The 26698-nt window shown below is 38.6% G+C and overlaps 1 protein-coding gene across 1 annotated transcript in view; it reads left to right on the top strand.

Annotated features, from left to right (window-relative positions):
* The window catches only part of TUBGCP5 (tubulin gamma complex associated protein 5), a 1009385-nt gene that overhangs the window by 26111 nt on the left and 956576 nt on the right, over positions 1–26698 (top strand). The window contains exons 2-3 of the mRNA XM_044072063.1: positions 10536–10589; positions 10694–10802. Of these exons, the coding sequence (XP_043927998.1) occupies positions 10536–10589; positions 10694–10802 (163 nt within the window). The remainder of the gene's footprint in view (positions 1–10535; positions 10590–10693; positions 10803–26698) is intronic.

The following is a 26698-nucleotide window of genomic DNA, read 5'->3' as shown; positions in this document are numbered from 1 at the left end:
TAGACCCCTTTACTGTCCCTATTCCGACGATTCTTGATTTTCTGTCCCATATCTTTCATCAGGGAGCCAGTGCATCTACGGTTAAAGTACAGTTGGCAGCCATCTCTCATTTTCATGTTGGGGATGATGTAGGATCACTGGCTTCCACCAGGATTTGCAAAACTTTTTTAAAAGGTGCCTTACTGTTAAAACTGCCAGTTAAGTCTGTGGTCCCACCATGGGACTTAACTTTGGTCCTACAGGCTTTGACGGGCCCTCCTTTCGAACCGGCTGCTTCTGCTCAGTTTAAATTTTTATCTTGGAAAACAGCCTTCCTAATTGCAATAACTTCAGCCAGGAGAGTGTCTGAGCTTCAAGTCCTTTGTATAAAACCCCCTTACCTAATATTTCATAAGGACAGTGTTTCTCTCAGGATTAATCCTTCCTTCCTCCCTAAAGTAGCCTCTGAGTCGAATATTAATCAGTCTATTAATTTGCCAGTGTTTTTCCCCAATTTCCAGAACAAAGGGGAATACACATTACACAAATTGGATGTACATAGACAACTGCGTTCTTATTTGCACAGGACAGCAACCACCCGCAAATCTGATCAATTGTTTGTGTCCTTTGCCAAGTTTTCTTTAGGTAAACCTATTACCAAAGTTACATTAGCCAACTGGATTTCACAATGCATCATTCAGGCCTGTTTAGCTTCAAACAAACCGGTACCTTTGGGAATCCATGCTCATTCAACCCGATCCATAGCTACCTCTGCTGCAGCGTTCTGGTCTAGAGTCCCTATAGACGACATATGTTCAGCAGCTACTTGGTCCTCCTCTCATACATTCATTTCCATTATAAATTGGATATGATATCCAGGAGTAAGGCTTCCTTTAACTCCGCTGTGCTCCGGAATATTCTTCCTTGAGGGCCACCCAAGGTTTTTAGGTAGCTGGGGACTCTGTCCCACAGGTTGCAGGCCAAATGAAGTTAACTACTTCAGATAAAGAAGTTATGTACTCACCATAACGTTCCATCTGAGTAGGTAACTTCATTTGTCTGCAACCGACCCCCCCCCTCCATTCCCCCTAACCAGTTTTGTGCTTCTTAACCATGGGATAGGATTGCTCATTCTGTTAGGCAGTAGGTTACTGGGGAGGAGCTAGGAGCTCTCATCTTTTAGCTAGGTAAAGCTGCCGGCTCGGATCCGAGGACAGATCTGATACCCACAGGTTGCAGACAAATGAAGTTAACTACTCAGATGGAACGTTATGGTGAGTACATAACTTCTTTTTTTTTTGTAAGCAAGTAGACTTGAAAAATAAGACAGAGTGAAGAATGCCATGGGAAGCACTGTTTACTGCATATGCAATTGTATTATCTTGTTTTTTTTACCTTTAGTAAATGTTCAGTAGGATTTAAGAAGTCTACAGCTGAAGATAGTTGTACATGCTGTTATGTTTCCATGGAGATGAGATGTCTGCAGGTGCAAGCAATTAATCTCTAGAGTTCTGAACACTGTTTGCTGAGAGAAATGTAAAATTTAAAGATACAAAGACATGTAGTTCATTAAAAATAAAGCTTGAAATTGTTGCACGTGAATAAGAGATAGCAACGTCCATAGCAACCTTAATACTTCAGTGCATTTAACAGAACAGTTTGTAATTTAGTTTTATTTAAAATAGACAGTGCACTTTTTCTTAAGGCTACAAGTTAATGTTTTCAAAAAGCATACACATCATTTTTCATATCTGAGAGAGGAATAGAGATAAGAAAAGAGCAAACAGCAACCAGTGTATGTGGGAGCACAGACTGTATAATGTACTTTAGCTTGGGTAACCTTAATTTTAGGTTAGGTAATGCCTGTGGGTGCAGCTGTCAATTTGGGGCAGTTGTTCCTAACAGGTGGGTTAAACTTTATTTTTTGAATATATACTTAGTTATGTGTGTTTGTTCTATGTTGCTAGATTATAGGATTTCTGAAAATGTATTTTTGTTGAGGGCTTTCATTAAAAAAAAATCTTAAAAAATGTCACATGTATTCAAAAGAAGATGACAAGAAACAATTGATTAAAAAAAATCAACCCGCCAGACATTAGTATATGCAGGTAATACAAAATTTAGAAATACGCATTCAAAAAAGCTGACACTTGCAATAGTTGGGAACAATAACTTCTTATAATGGCTTTGCTATCCATATTATTTTGGAATGTAAATGGCCTTACAGTTATAGACAAAAAGTTAAGAGTATTGAATTATATTATGAAATGCAGAGTACAAATAGCAATGCTGCAGGAGACACATTTGGAAGGAAATGAGCATATCAGTTTGATAAAGAAAGGATTTCAGAATGGATATTTAGAAGAATATCAGGGACAAAGGAAAAATGAAAAAATTACACTAATTGCTAGAGGAGCTCCAATATTGATAGAAGAGGAAACAAGATAATAATAGTACATTTATGGTAGTAAGGGGCTACTGGCAAGGGAGGAGAACTATGCTGGTATGTATTTATATTCTAACAAAAACTGCTATTATGGAGCTTAAGAAAAATTTTGGAGATGCAGTCATCTTTCAGTAGAGTATATTAGTTTTAGGTCAAGACTGGAATTTGATTTGCAACAGTGATGATGTATCTGGGGGATCTAGAAGGGAAACTATAACAAAAGAGGGTAGATTTCTGCAGAGATGTATGAAAATATTTGGTATGGAAGTTGTAAATTCAGAAGTAGGAATTCGGAGAGGATTTACATATTATTCTCCAAGGTACAATAGCTGGTTAGACTAGATAAACATTATGTTTCACAAGAATGTGTGCATTTAATTTCAAGTTTTGACACACACCCAGTATAACTGTTTCAGATTGTGCACCAGTACAAACTACGATAAAAATCCAGGGTAATGAAGTCAAAATGAGACACTTTCCTGCCTACCTGTTAAAAAGAGAGGAATGGGTAGTGGAAATTATTTAAACGTTATTGGTAAAGATAGAAATTTCTTCAGAAGTTATAGTGAGTGGGATAAAATGAAAATGGAGTTTAAAAATAGAGTAGAAATAAGAGAAAAATAGATATGGTTAAGAAGTAATAGGAATTATTTAGAGGAGTTGACAAAGGTTAAAGTATTGTAGAATAAGGGGAATCTCACAGAACAAGATGAGGCACAGCTACAGAATGCTAAAAAGAAAGTAAGGGAGTATTTGAATAGTATGCATGAGTTTAGAATGATTGCTGTTATGCTACTGTTTTTTTTTTTTTTTTGATAACTCCAGAACACAAAAAAACTTTTAGCATAGCTGTGCAGGCAACAGAAAGTAGAAAGAGTTGTCACCATACTTTTGGAGTCTATGACAAGAAAAATAACTAGAGATCCTATAGAGGTATTAGAGTTATTTTGGGAATTTTATGACAATTGGTATAATGTAGAGAAATTTGAAAATCAAGAAAGAGCACAAATGAAAATATTTATGGAAGACTTAAGTGTGCCAAGGTTAGAGGTAGATGAAGCTTAACAGTTAACAGTTATGATTGAAGCAGCTGAGATAAAAATGGCAATGTATAATCAATGTGTAGAAAAGTCTCAAGGAACAGATTGTGTTCCTGTGGAAGTTTGGAAATTAGGATGGAAGAAAGTGATAAAGATCTGGAAGGTTTTGTTTAACAGTATTTTGAAAGGAAGAGAAGCACCAACATCTTGGCAGAAAGCTATGGTGGCTGTAATACCTAAAGACTGTAATATCCCATCAGACCCAGCTTTGTATAGACCATTTCAAATTTTAAACCATGATTATAAAGTGTTTATGTCTATACTAGCTAAAAGAATGGCAAAGGTGTTGCCAAAATTGAAAAATATGGATCAGTGTGATTTTGTGGAGGAGAGGCAAATATTTTACAACATTAATGAAACAATGATAATACAGAGAGAAGCAGAATGTAAGCAGATACCACTGTTGTTGGTGGGTCTTGATGCAGAGAAAACATTTGAAAAAGTAAGCTGAGATTTTATGAGTAGGACAATAGAAATATTTGCATTCCCTGAGACAATAATATAGCTAATTAGTACGCTGTATGAGGGATCAGAGTCAAAAATTAAAGTGAGAGGGTTCCTCTCTGATAAGTTGTGTGTGAACAGAGGAACCAGGCAGTGATGTTCTCTTTCCCTTTTATTTGCTTTATATTTAGAGCCATTGGCAAAGAAAATAAAGGACTCAGAAATTCAAGGATATAATTGTCATGGTAATCGGGAAAAGTTGGCTTTATTTGCAGATAATATTACTTTGCACTTGATAAAACATAAAATGACATGTCAGTGTTGTGGAACATTCTGAAGTTTCTTTTTTTTTCAGGATATAAATTTAATGAAGACAAAACAAATGCTATAGCTGTAAATTGTGTATCCACACATGAATTGGTTCAGCAATACCAGTATTTATGGAGACACAATAAAATGAAGTAGTTAGGGGTATGGGTTAAAAGGATTCTGTTGTGGCAACCTAGGATATGTGGGAAGAGACTAAAGAAAAGATAATACAAAAACTGAGAAATTGGAAGCTCTTGATTGTGTATATGGATAGTAAGATACAAGCAGTGAAAACGTTTTTTAGTCCTTTTAGTTTTATATAGAGGACAGTCATATTTTTATTAACCAGAGGAGAAGTTGTGAACAGTAATTAATAAAGAGTTGAGGATTTCATCTGGGAGGGGAGGAGGGCAAGAGTCAAGTAGGATAAGTTGATTCCTCCATTAGAACACAGTGATTTAGGATTACCTGCCCCACCTCAACAACTCAAAATTTTAGCATATTAAATACACTTTTGTTCAGGTTTTCTTCTCTTTTTACATTATAATACCTACATTTCTTAAAACTAAAACAAGAAGAAAAAAGAACTAGTTTTAGTCTTTATCAGATACATCAATAACTGAAAATATTTTGCTATATATAACATGCAATTTATATTATGAAATGTTTTTATACAAACACTGTTAAGAGCATTTTTTTTATTTATAATCACTTTTTTCTTTTCTCCTTCTCTTCAGTGTTCTTCCAAACATTAATGATATGAAGTGGGGTATATGTGTTTCAGTCATCCACAAGTTTAACAGAGTCAATAAATGTACAATCCTTCCACATTTTCTTATAAAGCTGCATGTGGTTAATGCATTATAGTCTCACATTTATTTACTAATTTCAGTGTTGCTGGTTGTCTTCCTGTTTATCTCTATCTCCCAACCCCAGACAATGGTTCAAGTCCAAGGTACTCCCAATTCTGAAGACAGCTAGATACAACAGCTTGAGTCGCACACTTGCTGCTTGACATTCCCTGATTGCTGGGACAAATTTACTTCTCTCCTGCCTGTTGTACAGTGAGTAATCATTTTCCACAAATACTCTGCTGTCTCCAGTGTTTAATACTTTGCCCTTTTGCCACAGTTTTGTCAGGATCTGCTGGTATGATTACATCTTTATTAGTACAGGTTTTGGCTGCTTTCCCATAGCCAGATTTTGGAGTATACACATGACTTGTCTTTCAGTTAACACATTCTGCTGTGGAATACCAGTTCAGTTACTTTTTTGTGCTTTTATAAAATTAATACAAGCTGTTCCTTCCAGTTTCTCTGGTACAGCAGAAAATCGCAGGTTTTCATTGCATGGTCTGTTCTCTAACTCTACCATTTTTTTGAAACAGCTCTTCTGAAGCAGACTCATATTCAGCCAGCCTTTTCTTCATTTCAGCTTGTTATTTTGTACTTGAACTGCTTTTTATTGAACAGCTACAGGATTCTTCACAGTCAGTGTTTTCCCTTCACCTTTTTGTAGTTAATTTTTTTCAGGCTCTCTGTTTCTTCTTTGCTGGCATCTAGGCAGTGTACTTACTAGCCAGTAATTGAATTTACTAAAACTTGCTCAGTTTCCAGTCCTTATCTTTCAGTTTCATTTTTCACACTGGGAAAGCTGAAATCAAAGTGTTGATCAGTGTACAGCCATTTCGGAAGTCCAGTTGTCATAGTCATATAAAGTTTTTAAGATTGTATAACTTTAAGAGCCTTGGCCTTCATTTGCCAAGAGCAAACCTGCCATAAGAGGCCACAGATGAGTTATTGTTTTCCAGTTCAAACCAAATATTCTTTTCTTTTCTTTGGTGAAAATGAAATGGAGAGAAAATCTTTGGAAGTGAGTCTTGTTTAGGTTTTTGTTGGAAGTCTGATACTGTATAGTTGACTTTGTGTGGGTAACATTGTTCTTTTCTTGTATGCATAGATGCGAAAAAGAAAAGATGTTGACTAAAGAAGATCTGTGATAGGAGTCGGCCTAAATGGTGAGACTAGTCCCTGGGCAGTATCATGCCCCCTTCTACTCTGTGTCTTTCAGCTAGCCAAGGCTCCTTGATCTGCCTTCTGTTGACCTATATTCTGCTCTGGCAGTGCATTCCAAGGTGATTCATCCACTTTGTGAAATAGTATTTTCTTATGCAGGTGTGGGATCTTCTCCTTTCACCTGACATTGGTGCTTCCCACTTACTCCATCTGTCAGTCATTATCAACACCATCCCTCACACTTGACAGTAGACATTGTTGTGCTACCATATCATTTCTCACTTTCTTTTCTGTCTGTGCATGTCATGCACATTTTCCTCAGATTCCCAACCCATCCTTTTCTTTCTGTATTTTTGTGACTCTCCATTGGTATGTGTTCTTCCAGCCTAATTTTCCTTTCTTTGTATTGTTGTAATTGGACACAGGAGCTAAGGTGTGGCCTTTCTGTTATCCTCTGCAGATGAAGATGATCTCATTATCCTTCAGGTTTAGTGTCTTAATCACAAATCCCAAGATCATGTGACATTTGGTGCTACCCTTTCAGTTTGCATTGTGTGTTAAAGCTTAGAGGGAATTATAACCTTTAGATCAGTTCCCACTTCTCCTTATGACTTCCGCTTCTGGTGTGTGTATTGTTCTTGGATTTCTCACACTTGCCACATACTGTCACTTATTAACTAACTTACTGTTTTTTTTTTATTTCTGCAGCTTCCTCCTGGAAAATACACAGCCACGCATCACCAATAAGTGCACCAGCCTCTTCTTCTTAAAAAAGACAGGATTTATTCCAAACAAGCTGCCGTGCAAACATAAAAACACCACTTGACTGTAAAACAGTGTTGTGTTAAGCGCTTTCACCCACTACAATGTGGGCTTCCTCAGAACACTGAAACACTATGCAAACACTTCCTTTATTTAAAATTTGGTGCCACAATTCTCTCAATCAGACTTTTAAAGTCATATACATAATATACACATATTGCAACCTTGTACCTAGACCAAAGGATATATATACATATAAACGGCATGTTTAAACTATAAAATACATATTAACCAATATATATCAGGTATCTTACCAAAAAATATATATTGTATGCAACACATAAAAAAGTATATATTATATGCAACACCTAAAAAAACAACCAATATATTTGTATTGTTGTGTGTATGTTGAATACATACATATTTCCTAAAAATATGTACAAACCATAAACTGATTGTGAATAACATATTGTAGTTTAAAATGAAAAGATTTAAATTAATGTTACGAATGCTGTATACTGGTTGTTGACAATACAACGCTCTCCCTCAAGGGAATTTCAGTGAGTATAATAAATATATTAACAGTATTTGAACATAGCAATATGGACACTCCAGACCTCATAATGAAAAATTAATATATCTCTAAAATGGGTTTACAAGAAATGTAATCGTTGAGTCCAGGTGGATTCGTAGCATCTAAATATAATTGCCACCACGTTTCCCTAAACGCCAGTAAAGTTTTGTGGTCACACCCCCTAGGATCTATATGGATAGTTTCTAGTATGGCAAATCTAAATTCATGGGTGTCTCCCATCTTTTCAATATGCCTATATAATGCGTTCTTAGTGTCTCTCTTTCTTATACAATAAGTGTGATCATATATACGTTGTCTAAAACTTCTTTCGGTTTTACCTATGTAAAATCCGGAACATACAGTGCACTTTGCCATGTATATAATCATTTTTGTCTTAAAATTGCCATACTTAAATTTAATCCTTGTGTGACCCATATTGTCTAGCATAATACAGGCTGCTTCTAGTATAAATCCACATTGATTACACATCCCACATTTTGTAGTATGTTTCCCTTTGTTATTTTTTATAGTGGATGTCATTTGATTGTTTCTTTCCAGGTACCATTTAATATTGCGACCCATTTTAAGTACAAATCTGGGTTTGGTCCCTATAATATCTATCCATCTGGTATCCCTCAATAATAAGAACCAGTATTTTATTAATATATTCTTAACCTGTTCTAACTCTGTATTGAATGTTAATATTCATGATCTCTCATATTGAATAATACTGGTTTGATTGCCTGTACTTATATTACTTGTGTTACTTAATCTAAATCTATGAATATCTCCAGAACCTAACAAGGGTTTGTATTTTTTACCCCATTGCATAATGATATTTGTACCAATTTGTTCCATCATCTTGGTGGGGTATCCTCTCTCTCTTCAAAAAGTTGTGTAATAAATTTTACTTCGTCTACCATCTCCTTGTAATGTGAGGTCATTCTTGCAGCTCTTATGCATTGTCCCTTGAATATGTTATGCTTCATTTTCTCCGGATGGTAACTCCCATATTCTAGATAATCATTGGAAAAGGTGCTTTTCCTATATATACGTGATTTTACTTCCCCTTCATGTCTGTATATAAAAGTATCTAGAAACCCTATGCAACTATAAGCATGGGTAAATTTCTGAAATGAGCTGCTTTCATTAATAAATTCAAGGAATTTTAAATAAATTGTCTATGCTGTCATCCCATATTATATAAATATCGTCAAGAAATCTTGAATAATGTTTGATTTTCTTAAAGTATTCACTAGTAAACAAAATAGTATCCTCCCAATCCAGCATAACTAAATTTGCATAAATGGGTGCACAGGCAGTGCCCATTGCCACCCCTCTCGTTTGACGAAAATTTTCACCTTCATAGTAAATTAAGTTGTTGTCCAGTACTATAGCCATACATTCCAATATCAAACAGATGTTGTCCCACTCTAATTTATTATGTCTTCTGATGCTGTTACAGAAGGCATCCAGGCCTTCCTGTTTAGGGATGCGTGAGAATAGGTCTATAATATCCACTGTAACTACTATACTATTCCCATTCAAAGAATTCACTGGGAAATTAGAAACTCCCATGAATCCTTAACCATGTGACTTTTATATTGTCATAAATTGGTTTAAGCCAGATGTCTATAATTTTTCCAATCGGGAATGTTTTGGATTTACTGCCCGAAACTATAGGTCTGAGGGGCGGATCCAGCACAATTTTATGTACCTTAGGTATCCCTACCAGGGTCACTAGTCTAGGATATTTGACATTCAGGCTATCTGATATTTTATTGGTTATTCTACCATCAATGAGAAATTCCTCAAGATATGAATCTATTCTCAGCTTACTGGAGATTGGAACCCCTGTCTGTGACTACCTCATCAACTTCATAGTAATATTTGTCTCAGCAGTATTGAGCACTACTGGCCGTAGTATTAAGCCACAGAGTCACTTGGAGTAGCAAGACCTATGTGAAGCTGTCCAGTTTGCCTCTGTGCAGGATGGCTAACCATCAGAAATCCTAATAGCCTGTTGAACACATTTTTCCATAATCTTTCCTGAGCTAGAAATAAGGCTTCTACTATTTTCTGTTCTTCTGTTTTACCACTCTAGTTTTTAGAAGCATTATTTGCTTTAGTCAGTGGTCCACCAAATACTGCTACACCTCTTTTATTACCATGGGATTCAACTCACCCAGTCTCTATATCTGTTATTACTTTTGATGTTCCTTGAATTTTGTTTGTACTTTTTCCATGGTACTGCCCACACTGTTCATTTGGTCGTATCCTTACCTGACCTGACCTGTCTTATTGCATTCCTTTGTAAGTCCTGAAGTTAAGAACTCTGGAGTTCTGTCTGATTTTTCAGTATTCATTGTGTCCATCCTCATTTAGTAATCCAGTGTCCATATCACACCTCAGAATGTTACCCAGATGGACCTATATTCTGGAGCTTTACTAGCTATAAGAAAACTTTTGAGCAGTATGAACATTATTTTATATTTATTTACCCCGTTATAGTTGCTGATAACTGCTGACCATCTCTATTAATTTACCCAGTTGTAGTTGCTGGTAATTGCTCTGTCACTGTACTTGGGTCTGACTAATTGTTTTCTGTACATGTGCTGATGATCATAGCAGTGGAATTTGTTTAAAAACTGATTAGGCAGTCTTGCTGGTATACAAATGATCTAATGTCAGAAGTCAACTGATCACTTACAGTTTCCTCTTTGTTAGCCAACACCTCTTCCTATTCTTGGAATCTCCAATGTTAGATTTGGTTAAATTACTAATATGTTACAAGACTGGTTTATGTTAGTCAGTTCATGCTTTTGCTTAAAGCCTTAACTTACACATTTGATGTCTTACTTTTAAGGTGGTAATTGCAGGTAACTGTTATTTTTCCTTCTTTACAGATACCATCGCTTTCTTGATGTAAACAGACATAGCATAAACCGTGCAATTGAAGGGTAAGTCTGACAGTCTGATATCAGATCTAATTGTGGTAAACATCTCAAAGGAAATGGCTACTGACATTTTTTTTGTGCGTTTTTTTTTTTTTATATATAATTAGCATCTATGAGAAGTTAATTATTCACTCTGATTTAAATAAAGCATCAAGCTGGAAGAGACTGACGGAAGAATTTCTGAATTTGCCACTTCCAAGTATCAAGGAAGTTCAGGTAAATTGCTAGGAGAAAAGGTATGAAAATGGATGGTTTTGTGTTTTTATCGTGCCGCTTTTGTAATGACATTGTAGCGTTTAACATGAACATTAAGTATGTCTGTGTAAAAGTGTATATGGCTAGGTATGTTATGTTCCTCATGATCACTTAATGTTGTTCCTGTGTTCCTTCACGCTTTTAATCTGTCTGTACGTATAAAGTTGAACATTTTTGAACATGTTCCATTCACCTGTTCTGACATATGTTGCCCTGACCTTTGACTCTTTTTTTTTTTTTTGTCATTTATTAGGAATAGTAATCCAGTGAAAACAGCTACCTCATAATGCTAATGAGATAAATTTTATTCCAAAATACCTAATGGCTTTCACTTCTGTAGAAGCTTTATCAAGTAAAGGCACACTGGTATTACAGTAGTTTTATAAGAGAAGATCCATGCTCCATAACAGCAGGACTAAGCCTGGAAGGTGTAGGGCTGTTTGACAGTTAACTTTCAAAGGTTGCTAAATTATCTCTCCCTATCAGCAAACTTTCAGGTTCCACAGCTTCCATTTCCTCAAGTAGTCATTTGTACAACTTTGCCATCCTATTCTATAAAAAAAAAGTGGGGGGGGGCAAGAATCTTACCTGTCTTATCAGGCAAGTATTTCTTTGTCCTTACCAGTTGCTGTGAGTGAACCTGTGCTCAACAGTTCTGTTAAGATTTCAGACATGTTGCCTAAACAGCTGCTCTGCTAACTCTTTTGATTGCATTGCACTTTCCAGGCAGAATGATTATTGTACCCACTAGTGCTTAAAGCCACATAACACCCAGGACTACTCCCTCTCCCATCCCTGCTACCATGGGCTTGTGACATCTTGGCAGGGTCCTTACTGAGAGCTCAGGTGAAGTATTCTGGTGTCACTTTATTTCATCTGATTGTTGGAGACAATGGAAACCAGAAGAAGCTGAGAATTGAGATAGAAGAGAAATAGTGGAACAGGTTAACAGCTTCAGTTATCTGGGAGGGGTGATTGAGGAGAAACAAAGTCTGAATGAAAAAGTCAAAGCTAGAATCAGAGAGGCTGCACCCAATTGAAATAGAGTATCAGGTGTAGTGTATTATAGAAGAATGCCAAAGAAGCAGAAAGGTAAGGTGACAGAACAGTGGTGCGACGAGTACTAAGCTTGAATTTTCCAAGCTTGAATTTTGTTTGTTTTGTTTCAATGGTTAGAATAGATGGGAAACTGGAAATTCATCCCTGGTTTGGCACCTATGTCTCTAATGGACACAGTTAACCTGTAAATGGTTCATCTCCCAAGCCCCTACTTACACTTATCAAGGGTACCAGAACTTGTCAAAGATGTGGGATGCATGTCTAGACTGAAATGCCCTTGTGATCGTTAGCCAAGTAAATGCCTATGAACCTATTACTGCCCACACTGTTCATTTGCTTGTATCCTTACCTGACCTCTCTTGTCCCATTCCTTTGTAAGTCCTGAAGTTAAGGACTCTGTAGTTCTGTCTGATTTTCAGTATTCATTGTGTCCATCCTCATTTATGTTATTATTGTCACTGGTGTACTGTATGTTACTTGTGTCTCTCTGACTATGTTTTGACGAAAATATATGATTTCTATATACTGTATTTGATAATTTGTTATACTTAAATTGTTCATTGACTACATTTGGAGCTTTTCTCTTTGGGTCTCTGCTGAAAAAGGGCTTTATGCCCAGGCGGACTAACCTGGTTAACAAATGTCAAATAAATAATACTACTGAATGGTATAGAAACCTGGGCAGTAATGGCAGAGTAGATGAAGAAACTACAGGTGATGGAGATGAAGTGCCTGAGAAGGGTGGTCGGACGCGCACTGTGGGACAGAAAAAGAAATGAGGACATAAGAGCAGAAGCCAGAGTAGCTCCAGTTGCAGAAAAGATCAAAGAGAACAGCTTACGGTGGTTCAGTCACTTGTGCAGAAAAGCAGAAGACAATCTGGTGAAGAAGATTTGGGTCAGATAGGAAGAAGGCAAGAGGAAATGAGGGCGTCCATCAATGAGTTGGATGGATTGTGTGAGAGAAGATCTGTGACAGTCAGACATGAATGCCAAAGAAGTCAAAGTAAAACTTTATTGTCATTCAGACCATACACCAAGTGCACAGCTGAATGAAATTATGTTTCTCTAAGCTCGTGTGCAAAAACATACACTTAAAAATACAATACACAAAACAGCAACATAAACCAAAGCAGCAACAACAGAGTACAGGACATCCGAAGCCATCAAAGCTACAAACAGCCATGCTGTGACCATCCCATCCTCGACCGCAGCGATCGCAGCCAACCCACCATCCACACCATCGCCAACTCCATCTCAAACACCAACAAACGTTCCAAGTCCGAGTCTGTTCATCTCCAAACACTCTAATCTGCCACCGGCACACCACTACGTAAGGCCCGATCAATCCACAGTGTCCACAACTGTCCTCTCTATCCACAACACTCGCACCGAAACTGTCAGCTCTGTCCTACAACACGGGCAACACTCCAAAGTCCAGACCATTCCCTCAACACAACAGAAACAAGAGTCCAAACTCCCACACTCGACACAACCGTCGTCCCCGAAGGCCCGAAATAAACACGGTCAGCCCAACGCTCGCTGAAAGAACAAAAACAATCCCAAAAATCAAGGCAATTCTACCAGAAATAAAGCAGAAAAACACCATCGCTGCAGTCAACACAACCCAACAACAAAAACGGCCCACAAATGGACGACACTCCGACAGAAAGCCACATAAAAACACGAAAAACACTCAGGAGCCAAAGTAGCCGCAGCCATTCAGGGTGCCGCCATCTTAGGTAATCTTAGGTGAAGAACGCGGGAGTGTGGAATTGAATCAAGAGAGATGGCAACAGGTAACATGATACCCCAACCTCTTGTAGAAAATGGGAAAAAGGGGCTTGATGATGATGTTGATTTGTTAAAGAGACACCTTTTAGTCATGGGCCAGGTATCTAGCAGTTAGCACAGAGGACTAAAGCTGTGACTTGTTAATGGGCTGCTCCCTGTTTCAAGGTTACAGGTTTGGAACTTTTCCATCTTCATTTACTTACTATGGTACCTTGAACAGTTCACTTAACCAGACAGAGCAATTTGAAATCTGGACTCTGCTGCTTAATGGTCTCCTGAACTGCATGCCTAGTAACAGGTCTATATTAGATCAGCAAACGCTTAAACAAAATAAAAAGAATATCGAAGCAACAGAAACCCGAATTTTTTCCTAGGGAAAGAATTCGGTTGTCCGTTTCTGTTGCTTTGGTATTTTCAGTGCTGTGGTGGAAAGTTACGGGTCGGATTCAGGTAAGTGTGCGTTTGTGTGGATGTGAGTGTTAGGGTGGGTTAGGTGAGTTAGGGTTAGGGCGCGGGTTAGGTATGTGTGCGATTGTGTGGATGTGAGGGTTAGGGCGGGTTTAGGTGAGTTAGGGTTAGGGAGCGGGTGAGGTGAGTGTGCGATGGTGACGGACCGTAGGGTTAGGGTTTGGGTTAAGGTAAGTGGATAGTTAGTGGTGTGTGCATAGTTTAGTGTAGGGCTAGGTGTCAGATTTTAGGTGTATGTGTGTGGATTTCTGTTTGTTTGGTGTGCTTGTGTTGTGTGTATGTGTTTTGGATCAGCAATTTTTTTCCCTAGGAAAACAATCGCTGATCTGACAGTTTGAGATTGATCGACCTTATGTAAGCAAAAGCTTACAATCAGCATTCGCTTTTTTAAGCGTTCGCTGATCTAATATAGACCCCCTAGTAACTACCTATAAATGTGTAATTTTCTGTGCATATATGAGAAATATTTAAAATCTGTTCCCACTTTGTCTTAGGGCTGCAATAATGGTTAAGGTATTTACCTCACAGATATAAGGTACATGGCTTGATGCTGACCTCTGGTTATTGCCTAGGTTTGTAATGGTCTGCAGACTCATAGTCTAGTGTAGTATTTACCTTTGAACCTCTGAACAGGAGCCCTGCTATGATGCCCACAGCCTAAGAATAATACATTTAACAAATTAGAATCTTTAGCTACTGAACCAGACACAGTCATCTTGGGTAGTTTTAGCCATCTGTCCATTAACTGGCTAAAATATATACCAAAAAGTAAATATGCACAGTGGTTACTGGATACCATCAGTACCCATTCCCTAAATCAACTAGTGCCTGTCCTACTGGGAAACCAAACTTTCATGACCTGGTTCTCACAGATAAGGAGCCATTATAAACCTCTCCCATCATTATCACTTTATTGGTCTAACTGTTATTGTGCCATAGTATTTTACATAAGTTCCTACCCAAAGTTGCTGTTGAATTCCACTGTCCTCAGAGACTTCCCAAAGCTAGCTAAATTCAAATGCTTTTTATCACATGACAGTCTCGTATACCAATGAATTTGGCTCCCACCTATGCACCTGCATCCGGTTGCAGCGCCCCAGCCCACCTTAGGTAATGTGTGCTAACCCTAACCTAAACTATATCTCTAACATGTAGCTTAACTTTAAAAAAAGCCCTTCCCATAACACTACCACTATTCAGACATTTTTAAATAAGAAATATCTTTATTAAATTATCACTGATGACATAGACAATCATACATTTTATATAAATGAAAACAAACTATATTTACATACTTTCACTTGCAACCATTATACATCTCATATCTAATTATATAGATCATTCAATATCTGCCTTCCAGTAAACCTGATCCCTCTTCCAAAACATTATTCTGCATGTTTTGCTCCCACAGTTCTCATTTTTCCGTGTAATTTTGCACCTACCCCTTTCTAAAAATCCCACAATTCTTTTATCTCTGTTACCATATTCACTACTTCTAGTATGGTTAGTTCAGACTTAGATTTCCATTTTCTACTAACTGTTTTTTTGACAGCCACCCAAGTAGAACTTAGCAAGGCCTTACTATGTCTAGGCAATTACGATTCTCTGTTACAACTCAGCAAATCATTTCCTTAGTTACACCAATTTGCTTACCCAGTATTTCTGACATAATAGTCTGCAGAAATTTTTTAAAGTCTGACAACCGAGTACTTGTTCAAAAATATATTCCCCTTCACACCTCCAACATTTGCAGTGTACTTGAGGAAACATTCTTTGGAGTCTGCTTGGGGTATAAAACAACTTATGCAAACACCTCCAAGCAAGGATCCTAAATCTTCTAGACTTTGTTGCATATTTGGGAGTCATAAATATATCCTCCCTTTTGTTTCTTCGTGAGTTGCTTACCAAGTCTCTTTTCCCGATCCTTTCTAACCTTTACTAATTGATTCCTATAGTTATCATGCAATATTTTATATGCCCTACTAATTATCTATGTTTTAACAACAGCTTCTGTTGTATATGTTACTAAAAATTTTACTGCTAGTCTTTCACTTAGGATCCCCCTATTACTTTTTCTTAGCCTATACTCTGATACCAGTTCTTGATAGGGAAGGCAGTCTCTAGCCTGCAGTCCACATGTGTTGTTGGCCTCTTCCAATGCAGTTACCTTTCTCTCTCTGGTTACTTGCTCCCAATGCCTTGGTTCCATTGCCAGATTTCTCCAGTAAATTCCAACACCCTCTTGCCTATTCTTTGTACCCCTAATTGCAGTCATACCTATCGGCAGAATCTCCTTTCTCCAGTGCCGTATTGACTTAGTTGTTAGAATACTTTCTGTTTCGTTTTGAATATAATATTATGTATGGTTATTATTATTCTCCTTAAAGATCTGCATCCAAAATCTCAGTCTCTCCTAATTTCTTGAGCTTCCCCATTTCATCATCATCCCTTTTCACTTTGCATTATAGTGTTCTGCTTGTGCTATGTATAGGAGTCTTAAATTACCTTGTTCTGTTGGAAGGATCACCTTATCCACCTGACTCGTACCCTTTTCCACTCCCAGATAAAATCTTTCAACTCTTTATTAATTGCTATCCCCAACTTCTCCTCTGGTTAATAAAATATGCCTGACCCATGTATAAAACTTAAGGGATTAAAGACATTTTCACTGCTTTTCTCTTGCTAACCATATAACAGAGCTTCCAGTTTCTCAGTTTTTGTGTTATTGTTTGTATTATTTTATTTAGTCTTTTCCCACGTATCCTTAGCTGCCATAACAGAATCCTTTTTAACCCATACTCCTAACAACTTCATTTTATCTTGTTCCCATAAATATGGGTTTTGCTGAACCAGTTTGTGTGTGGGTACATAGTTTACAACTGTTGTCTTTGTTTTATTTGCATCTATCCCAAAAAGATTTTAAACTGTCTCAGAATGTTCCACAATACTGAAATATCCTTTTCTGGTTTTATAGGATGCAAAATGTATCTGCAAATAAAGCATAATGTTCTTGATTAAGATACCAATTATATCCGTGAATTTCTGAGTCCATTATTTCTTTGGCAGTGGTTCTGAATATTATGCAAATAACTAAGGGGAAAGAAGACAACCTGCCTGGTTCCACAGTTTAAACAGAACCTACCAGAGAGAAAACCCACACTTTAATTTTTGCCTCCAATCCTTCATGCATCCTCCTAATTAATCTTATTTTTGTGAAGGGAATGCAAATGCTTCCATTGCCGTATTCATAAAATCCCAGCATACTCTGTTGAATGCTTTCTGTGCATCAAGACCTACCAACAGCAGTGGAATTTTCTTGCATTCTGCTCCTTCTAGACAATCATTCTTCTGTTAATGTTGTCAAATGTTTACCTCCCCTCCACATTGACACATTTCTATGTATTTTGTCATTACCTTTGCCATTCTTTTTGCCATTATAGACATAAGCACTTTATTGTCATGGTTTAGAATTAAAATGGGCCTTTAAGAAGATGGATCTGGTGGGTCTTTATCATGTTTAGGTATTGCAGCCACCACAACTTTCTTCCAGGATGTTGCTGTTTCTCATCCTTTAAAGAAATACTGTTAAACAAAACCTTTCACATCTTTAGCACTTTCTTCCCTCTGAGCTTCTAAACTTCTACAGGAATACCATCTGTTCCTGGAGACTTTCCTGCAGATTAGTTGTACATCACTATTTTTATCTCATCTCCTCTTATTCCATGTTAGTAATTGATCCTCATCTACCCCTAACTTTAGCATGTTTAATTCTTCTATAAACATTTCCATTTGTTCTTTTTTCTTGATTTCCACGTTTCTCTACTTTATACAGGTTTTTCATAAAATTTCCAACATATTTCTAATACTTCTACATGATCTTTGGTTGTTTTCCTTCCTACATGCCTTGTAAGATTGGCAACAATTTGTTGCCTGAGCCATTGTGCTAAAAGTTTTTGTGCTCTGGAGTTATCATTAAAAAACAGTTGCTTATGCATATTATCGAGGTACTCTCTTATTTTCTCTCTAACACTCTGCAGTTGTGCCTCTTCTTATTCTGTGAGATTCTCCCTGTTCTGCAATACTTTGTCACTCACTATAAATAATTCTTGTTACTTCTTAGCCATTTCTCTTTTTCTTTTTATTTCTACCCTATATTTAAACTCCACTTTCATTTTATCCCAGTCACTAGGTATATTTTCTGAAGAAGTTGCTATCTTCCCTAACAACTCCTGAACAATTTCCACTACCCATTCCTTAATTCCTCTCTGTTTAACAGGTAGGTGGGGAAGTGCCAGTGTCACATTTTTATTTCATTACCCTGCATTTTTGTCTTAGCTATTTCTTGGCGGGTGATCTGAAATAGTTCAATTAAATGCAAATGTTCTTGTGAAATATAATCTCTGTCGAGACTAGCCCGGTTTTTGCACCTTGGGGAATAATATGTACTACTACTACTGAAAATAAAAGAAAATACAGTATCACTAACACCACTATAAGCATAAAAACTTTAATGGCTTAAAATATTAAAACACTATAAAACAAGAGATAAGCGCTTCTGCACAACTTCTGTGCCCTTTCTCAGATCTAAAACCACCATATTACTGTCAGCTATTTATCCAAAAGATCAACCAGTCAGATGTAAGAGTTAAGACGAGGCCTTCTCTGAGCCAGTTTCAATGGGATACAGGTGTTCAAGCTAGTAGATGTGTTTGCTCGTAAAACACCAATCCACTTCATTTCTGCCTGCTTCGTAAATAGAGTTAAGTCTCTTCCTCTCATACTTTCTTTAATAATTTGTAAAACCATGAAGATGAACAAATGAAAGGTATTGGTCATAATATGTCTAAATAAAGGATTTTTCATGTCTTTGAGGAGTATGTCACTCATATGCTTTGAAATCCTTTCTTTAAGCTGACAATTTATCTTACCAATGTAGGAAGAGTCACAATGTTGGCAGCAAACAATGTAAACTGCATTTTTGCTCTTACAATCAGCATAAGTTTTTAAACAATATGACCTTCCCGTTCTCAGATGTATGAAACACCATTGTTTGTAGATAAACTTGCAGCAGCTACAAGTTCTACAAGGATGCGTGCCCATTCTATTAGATGCAGCTGAGGTGTTGTTAGGTTGACAATAACGCAATAAATGCGAAGAAGGGTTTATCTCCCACAATACGTTTTATGGACTCATCACTCATCAAAGTTTTCCAATTATTTTTTACGACTTCACATACTAAACCTACATCACTAGAGTATGTTAAAGTAAATGTAGTCTTCCTTCTCTTTTCAATGTCTCTCATATCATCTTTAGTTGCTGCAGGTCTCACTGAATCGAAAGGCTTCCCAGTTGTAGAATGTAGGGCTCTGACCTCATGAAAACATTTGTATATCTCTTTCTCATTTTACTGTCTCTGTCTAAGGTCATCAGCAAAACATTTATTGGCTATTAAAAACTCGTCTTCATTGGTATGTAGCCTTGAATTCCTTAGCATTTGTCCCTTCATTGCATTCTTATAAACATGACCGGGATGCATGCTACATTGATCTAACATGTTATTCGTTCTACATTCCATTTGGTATACACTGGTTCAAATACCCTCAATGGGGTCCAAATATAGGAGGGCATCCAAAAAATTAATTCTTTCTTTAGAATAATTAATTGTGAATTTTAAGAAATTGGTAGTTCTTTCTAAATAATAAAGTTCTTTAAGTCGTTTTCTGAACCATTCCATAGAATGAAAAGATCCACAAATCTTTTGTAGTAAGCAATGTAGGTAGAAAAAGCATTGTTTTCCAACACATAGTGGATTGCCCATTCAGCTAATACCAAGTTTGCGCAGTTGTTCGCGCAGGGATGCTCATGGAAACCCACCACTTTTGCCAGTACACCTTGGTATCATAGATGAAAATGTTATTTTCGAGGACCATCTTTAGCAAGCAGGAAATTAGATTGTTCTTATCCACATGATGATATTGTGTAGTGTTAAATGTACTTTTTATCGCAGTTATTCCATATTCATTTGGAATGACTGTGAATAGTCTGACAATGTCTGAAGTGACCAGCAGATAAGAACTTCTTAGCATGTTCTGCACCAAAAAAATTACTTTGACCATCCAGGAAAAAAAATATTTTGAAGATAGCTGGACACGGCATCTTGAATCTCACACCTGCTTCTCGACATTCCCTGATTGCTGAAATAAATTTACTCTTCTTCTGCCTGGTGTACAGTGAGTAATCATTTTTCACAAATGCTCTACTGTCTCCAACATTTAGTATTTTGTTCTTCTGCCACATTTTTGTCAGATTTAACTCTTCCTACTGATAGGATCACATCTTTACTATTAAAGGCTTAGGTTTCTTTCTCATGGCCAGGTTTGGAGCATAAACACAATGTCCCCTTTCAGTTAACAACTCCTGCTGTGGAATAGCAGTCCATTTGTTTATTTGTGCTTTCATAGAATTAATACAGTCCGTTCCTTCCAGTTTCTCCTGTACATCACAAAATCTCAGGTTTTGTCAACGTGCTCTAGCCTCTAATTTTACCATTTTTTTGAAACGCCTCTTCTTGTGCAATCTAATACTCAGCCAGCCTTTTCATACTTTTGACCTCCGATTTGTGCAGTTTTATCAGCTAATTTTAATATCTGTTTAAAGCTTCTTCCATTTTCCCCAGATTTTTGCTATTTTATGTTGATGTACTCCTTCAATGTTTCATTTATTTTTAATCAGCTCTGAGCACATTTGACTCAATTTTCTTCTAGATTACTGGAAGTCATGTCTTCCACCAAAGCTGGAACTTAAACTGCCTTTTGCTGAGCCGCTGCAGGGTTCTTCCCAGTCAGTGTTTTCTCCTCACCTTTTGCGGTTGACTTTCTTTCAGGTTCTCTAAATTTCTTCTTTTCTGGCAGCCAGGCAGCGAGTTTACTGGCCATTAACTGACAAATTCACTTCCTCTGTTTTCTGAGTTTCTGTTTTCACACTGGGAAAGCTGAAATTAAGTTGTTACTCAGTATGTAGCGATCTTGATCTTGAAAGCCCAGTATTCAGACTAATTTGAGCCGAATGTGGTCAGGTTATGTCTAATGCATTGGGAAAGGAAATAGTATTCCTTTTTGGATGTACCGAATTTTGGTGTGTTGCTTGTATAATATAATGAATGGCTGACATATTATAGTGCATGTTTTGCATGTCGATCAAATGACATGTCAACCAGTCATATATAATTACATGTGTGTGTATATGTATGCATACATATATATATATATATCTATATATATATATATATAAATATATATACATATATGTAAATGTGCGTGTGTGTTTGTGTATGTGTGTGTGTGTGTGTGTGTGTGTGTGTGTGTGTGTGTGTGTGTGTGTGTGTGTATATATATATATATATATAATATGTAATATTTATGAATTTATATATACGTGTGTGTGTGTATATATATATATATATATATATATATATATATATATATAATATATATATAAGTATATATCTGATTTACACACACACACATGCACAGTAATACATGGGTTGGTGTTAAAGAAGAGAGAGAGAGAGTGCATCAGTTCCTACTGAATATACTGAATTTTCATTTATGTATACACATATGACCAGTTAATTCATTCCACCAAGAACCTAATAGAAATGGATGTGTTGAGGTTGGTGGATCAGCTCCGTGCTGCGAGGGGACTGGCAGGTGTTTCTTCGTTCCAGCCCCTTTGGGTGCTAGAATCCCTTCTTCTGTGATCCCTCCAACTCTTCTTCTCTAAGCTCCTCTGAGGCCTTGGAGATTCCAGCTCCAACTGTTTCGGTTCCGAAATCTATTTCTACCTTGAGTTCTTCAGTTCTGTCTGTTCTGGAGACCTCTTGGGTTCATGGCTATGCTGTTGGTTACAATGGGCAGGACTCGACTATGGTGCTTTCAGAGCAGTCTCTGCACCTTAGAGATTCAGCACGCATTAGCTTCGGCTACAGGGGCAGCTTCTTTTGAGCGGGTAGTGATCATGTTCTGAGGCAGTCTTTCTCGGTTCCGGGCACTCTTCCCTCTTTGTGGGGGGACCTGCTTTGCAGGACATGGAGAAGGCCCTGTTCACCATGGGCATCCATTCGGCTCCTTCCTCGTCAGAGCAGTTTCCAGATCCTTCCTCTATTCCAGAGCTTCCTCCAGTCTCAACACTTGAACAGCGAGTACCAAAGCCTCAGGAGACACCTGTTCGGGTATTGTTCTCTTCTGATACCTCCTCAGATCATCCCACAAGAAGTTATCAGATACCTTGGCATGAGCCATATCTGAAGACGTCCAAGACAAGGTTGCTTCTCAGTTGGCCACCCGAGAGTCCATCTCTAATTTGTGCATGAGGCTCATGTTGGACGCTTTGGAGACAAAGTCAGAGAGGTGAGATTGTGTTGGTTTGGACATGTGCTGAGGAGGGATGATGGGTATATTGGGAAAAGGATGCTAAGGATGGAGCTGCCAGGTAAGAGGAAAAGAGGAAGGCCTAAGATAAGGTTTATGGACATGGTGAGAGAGGACATGCAGGTGATTGGTGTGACAGAGCAATATGCAGAGGACAGGAAGAAATGGAAACAGATGATCCATTGTGGCGAGCCCTAACGGGAACAGCTGAAAGAGGAGAAGAAGAAGAAACTCATAGCACATGCGGACGGAAGGACGATTAGAGCAGCAGGATCTGGTGTAGCCATAAGGAGGCGCGCCTGGATGTGCTTGTGCAAATTTGTGGAGCCATCCAAGTCTTCATTCACCCTTTTTGGCCCTAAAGTCAGAGAAACATTGTCCAGGTGTGAAAAGGATGGAAAGACCCTTTCTGCAGTGGGTGTACATTTTTCTTCTCCTCAACTGTCCTTTTCAAGGAACCAGAGGAGTGGAAAAATGTGTTTCACAAAGTCCCAAGGGACCTTTCCAGGACACAGATGGTAGTGGCTCCCTCAGGGGTAGTGGGAGGAGCTTTAATGAAAGATGCCGTCCGTGCGGCAGAGGTGGTCCACAAAATCAGGACTCCAGAGATACCTTTCCTGGCAAGCCCTACCATCACTCCTGAAAGGAGGCCTGATTGCCTTCCTCTGGAAGCAAACCAACAAATAAGCACCTTGGAAGTCAAATAAAGCGAGTGGTAAAAACAAAATACTTTTCATAGTCAGACAAATCCACAAAGACCGTGGTCTTTGTGGATTTGTGTGAATATTAAAAGTATTTCGTTTTTACCACTTGCTTTATTTGGCTTCCAAGGTGCTTATTTGTTGGTTTATTGCTGGGGCTTTGCTCCCTTAAGCACTTTTTTTCTCGTTTTTTGTGGGTTCCTCTGGAAGCAGTCAGGGGACTGTTATCCCTGCACCGACATGCCTGGCTTCAGATTACCCCATTGTTTGTGTGCAGAGGATTATAACCAGAGGATACTCCATACCCTTCCTTCTATCTCCACAAAGTTGCAAGAAAATCCCCGATTTTTCACCCAGTCAGCAGGAACCAGCAGTTCTAGAAATTAGGGGAGTGGAGAACAATTTTGGATCTAAGTGTTTTGAACAAATCGGTTCAACAAACAAAATTCCAGATGGTCACATTTCCTCCCATTTCTAGGGAAAGATGATTGTATGTGCTCTCTAGATGTCCAGGACACGTATTATCTCGTCAAAATGGGCAAACATTCCAGGAGATTACTCTGATTTTGGTAAGATCCAGTCATTACCAGCTCAGAGCTCTGCCCTGTGGTCTCACCACAGCTCCCAGGTTGTTCACCAAGTGCTTGGCGGTAATAGCAGCACTCAAGATGGTACTGGTCCCACCAAGCGTCTTCTAGAACAAGCAAGAGACTTAAGTTCTCCAGAACTATGTCAACCTGAGGATTATGGTAAATTACGAAAAATCACATCTAACGCCAACTCAAAATATAGAATTTATAGGAGCAGTACTAAACACCAATACTTGTATAGCCTCTTTACTTTATCTGAGATTGCACAAAATCAAAAGTCAGGTGGGAAAAATTATCAGAAGCAGAACCATACCTGCACAACTCATTCTACAAGCTCTAGGTTCGATGGTGGCGACCATCACATTAGTCCCCCTGGTGAGATATCCCATGAGAACATTGCAGTGGCTTCTAGCATCCCAGTGGTCCATTTGGTATCAACCAGTGCCATACCAGATTTTAATTGCCAACCATTGCAAGGAAGACGTATCTTGGTGGATCCAATCAATGAAAATTCTCTGGGGCTGCCCCTTTGTCCTGTGTCACCCCCAAGCCATAGTGACCATGGACCCCTCCCAGAAGGGGTGGGGGGGGGCATTATCTGGGCAAGATGATCCAAGGCCCTTGGTTCCCCCATAGAGGCTAACTTGCATATCAGTGTTCTAGAGCTGAAGGCAGTGCTTTTAGCATTGCTTGCCTTTCAAATTTCTCTCCCTTTAGAAACGATTGTGATTCAGACAGACAACATGTCAGTAGTTTGGTACATCAACAAACTGGGAGGAACCAAGTCGTTCATACCCCCTTTGTTGAGAAGCACTCTGAGTCTGGCAGTGGGTGATCTCTCCCACCCGCTTTCTGATAGCAAAGCATATCCTGGGGAGATCCAGTGTGATAGTGGACAAACTGACTAGATGCAGTCTTCTGCCTCTCGAGTGGTCTTTCCATCCCAGAGTGGCAAAAAAGACTTTTCGTCACTGAGGCCAGCCTTGCTGCAACATTTTTGTATCACCCTGAACACCAAGTGCAGCAGTTACTTTGCCCTCATTCCCCCTCAGGGAGGAGTCCCTGAGAGATAATCTCTTGCACGATTGCCCCTCCAGACTCCTGTATGCCTTTCCCCTTCCCATTAATTCCTCAGATGTTCTTCGTGTTTCACTGCTGCAGTCATCACATTTGGGTTATCTGCTTGCAGTAGCCCTCAGTCGGCCTGATTAACAATGTCTTGGGTCCTGCGTCAGTTGCTGTCCCTTCTTCCATGACGTCAGTTCATCAGGGGTATAAAAGATGCAGCCGACGCCATTACAGTCTTTCTTGCCATGAAGTGCCCGAAGCAGAAGCAGTTCACAAGTGCCGGTCGGTCAACTCCTGAAATTTTTTTTTTCAAGTTTCAGAAACGAAGTCTTCAACTAAAGCTAAGTACCATGTTGGGGAAACTTTTTCTTGCTCCTTTCCTATGTCAGTAAAAGTTAATAATTGCATTTCTTGTGGAAAGCAAATACCTCACAAAGATTTTCATTTGTACTGTATTCCTTGCCTAGGCCCTGACTACGACGTACCTTGCTGTCGGTTTTGTGCCTTATTTAATCAACGCACTATCTGTCTTCGGTATATTTTCGCCTCTAAATATTTCAGTTCTCAGTTCAATTATCCAGAAATGTCGTCGGTAAGCCATCCGACTACCAGCATTCTGAAAAAACGCAAAGATAAAGACAGAGACAGGCCGCCTAGGTCCAAAGCTGCCAACAACGCTTTTCCTAAGCCAGTCACCAGTTCGCCAGTACTCAGTGCGGTACTTTCACAGTCCCTAAAACCCGCGACTTCTAATTCGCAGGCCTCTACTGAGACCCATTTGTAGTCCGGTATGCCGCGAGATGCTTCAACTGTGGAACCTGCGGATGTCTCTACCTTGGATGGGTCCAGAGCCATTGTGCAGGCTCCGGCTTCTGAGGGTGTATTCAGGCCTATGGACTTGCATATTAAACTGACGCCTCCTTCTTCTTTAAGGCCTAAACCTCGAACTATGCCTAGAAAACCAATGCCCAGGCCACATGCTCAGGCCTCTATGCCTAAAAAACAGATAAGAATGGCTGATGATCTTATAACTTTAATCAGAGGAAGCCAACCACCCTCTTCTAAGAGACCTAGGACTGAATTTGTTTATGAATCTTCTGACCAGGATTCTGATTTTTTGGATTGTTCTGATGATCTGGATTTACCCTTATCTACTTATGAGGATTCTGATGCAGAGGACTCTATTCCCTCTGCTTCCCCTCCGGAGGATTTTTCTTTTGGTGCAACCTTGCACACTCTAAGGGAGCATTTCCACTGGGAAAGCCAGGATTTTTCTGATTCAAAAAAGAGGCTTAGGGATTTCTTACTCCTGCCTCAGCATAGGCCTTTAGCTATACCTTCTGTACTAGACATTGTTGATGATGCCTTTTTGAAATCTAGTTTGACCCCTGATTCTTTGCCTCCTGCTCCCAGAAAACCTGACAGATATTACAGGGTTCCTGATTCTCACAAGTTCCTTTTTAAAAATCCTATTGCGGATCCAGAGACTGTTTCACAGGGACCCAAGGGCATTAAGGCTTCTACTGCCAAAAGCCCTACCCTTTCTGATGGAGACTCCAGAGCGCTGGATAGATGAGGTAAGAAGGTTTACACTTCTGCAACCTTGGCCATTAGGGCCTTAAACTGTCAGTTTCATATGTTAAAGTATCAACAACATATTATCGGATTGCTTAAACAGAAAATGATGTTGATTCCTGACTGTGCTGAAAATAAGGAATTACAGGATTTAATGCATTCTGCTGAACAGGT

This window comes from Protopterus annectens, chromosome 5.part0, assembly GCF_019279795.1.
Source record: "Protopterus annectens isolate FY-2018-M chromosome 5.part0, PAN1.0, whole genome shotgun sequence".
NCBI classification, from domain to species: domain Eukaryota; kingdom Metazoa; phylum Chordata; order Ceratodontiformes; family Protopteridae; genus Protopterus; species Protopterus annectens.
The sequence above is the reverse complement of the archived record's forward strand: the minus strand, read 5'-3'. Positions and strand labels throughout refer to the sequence as shown.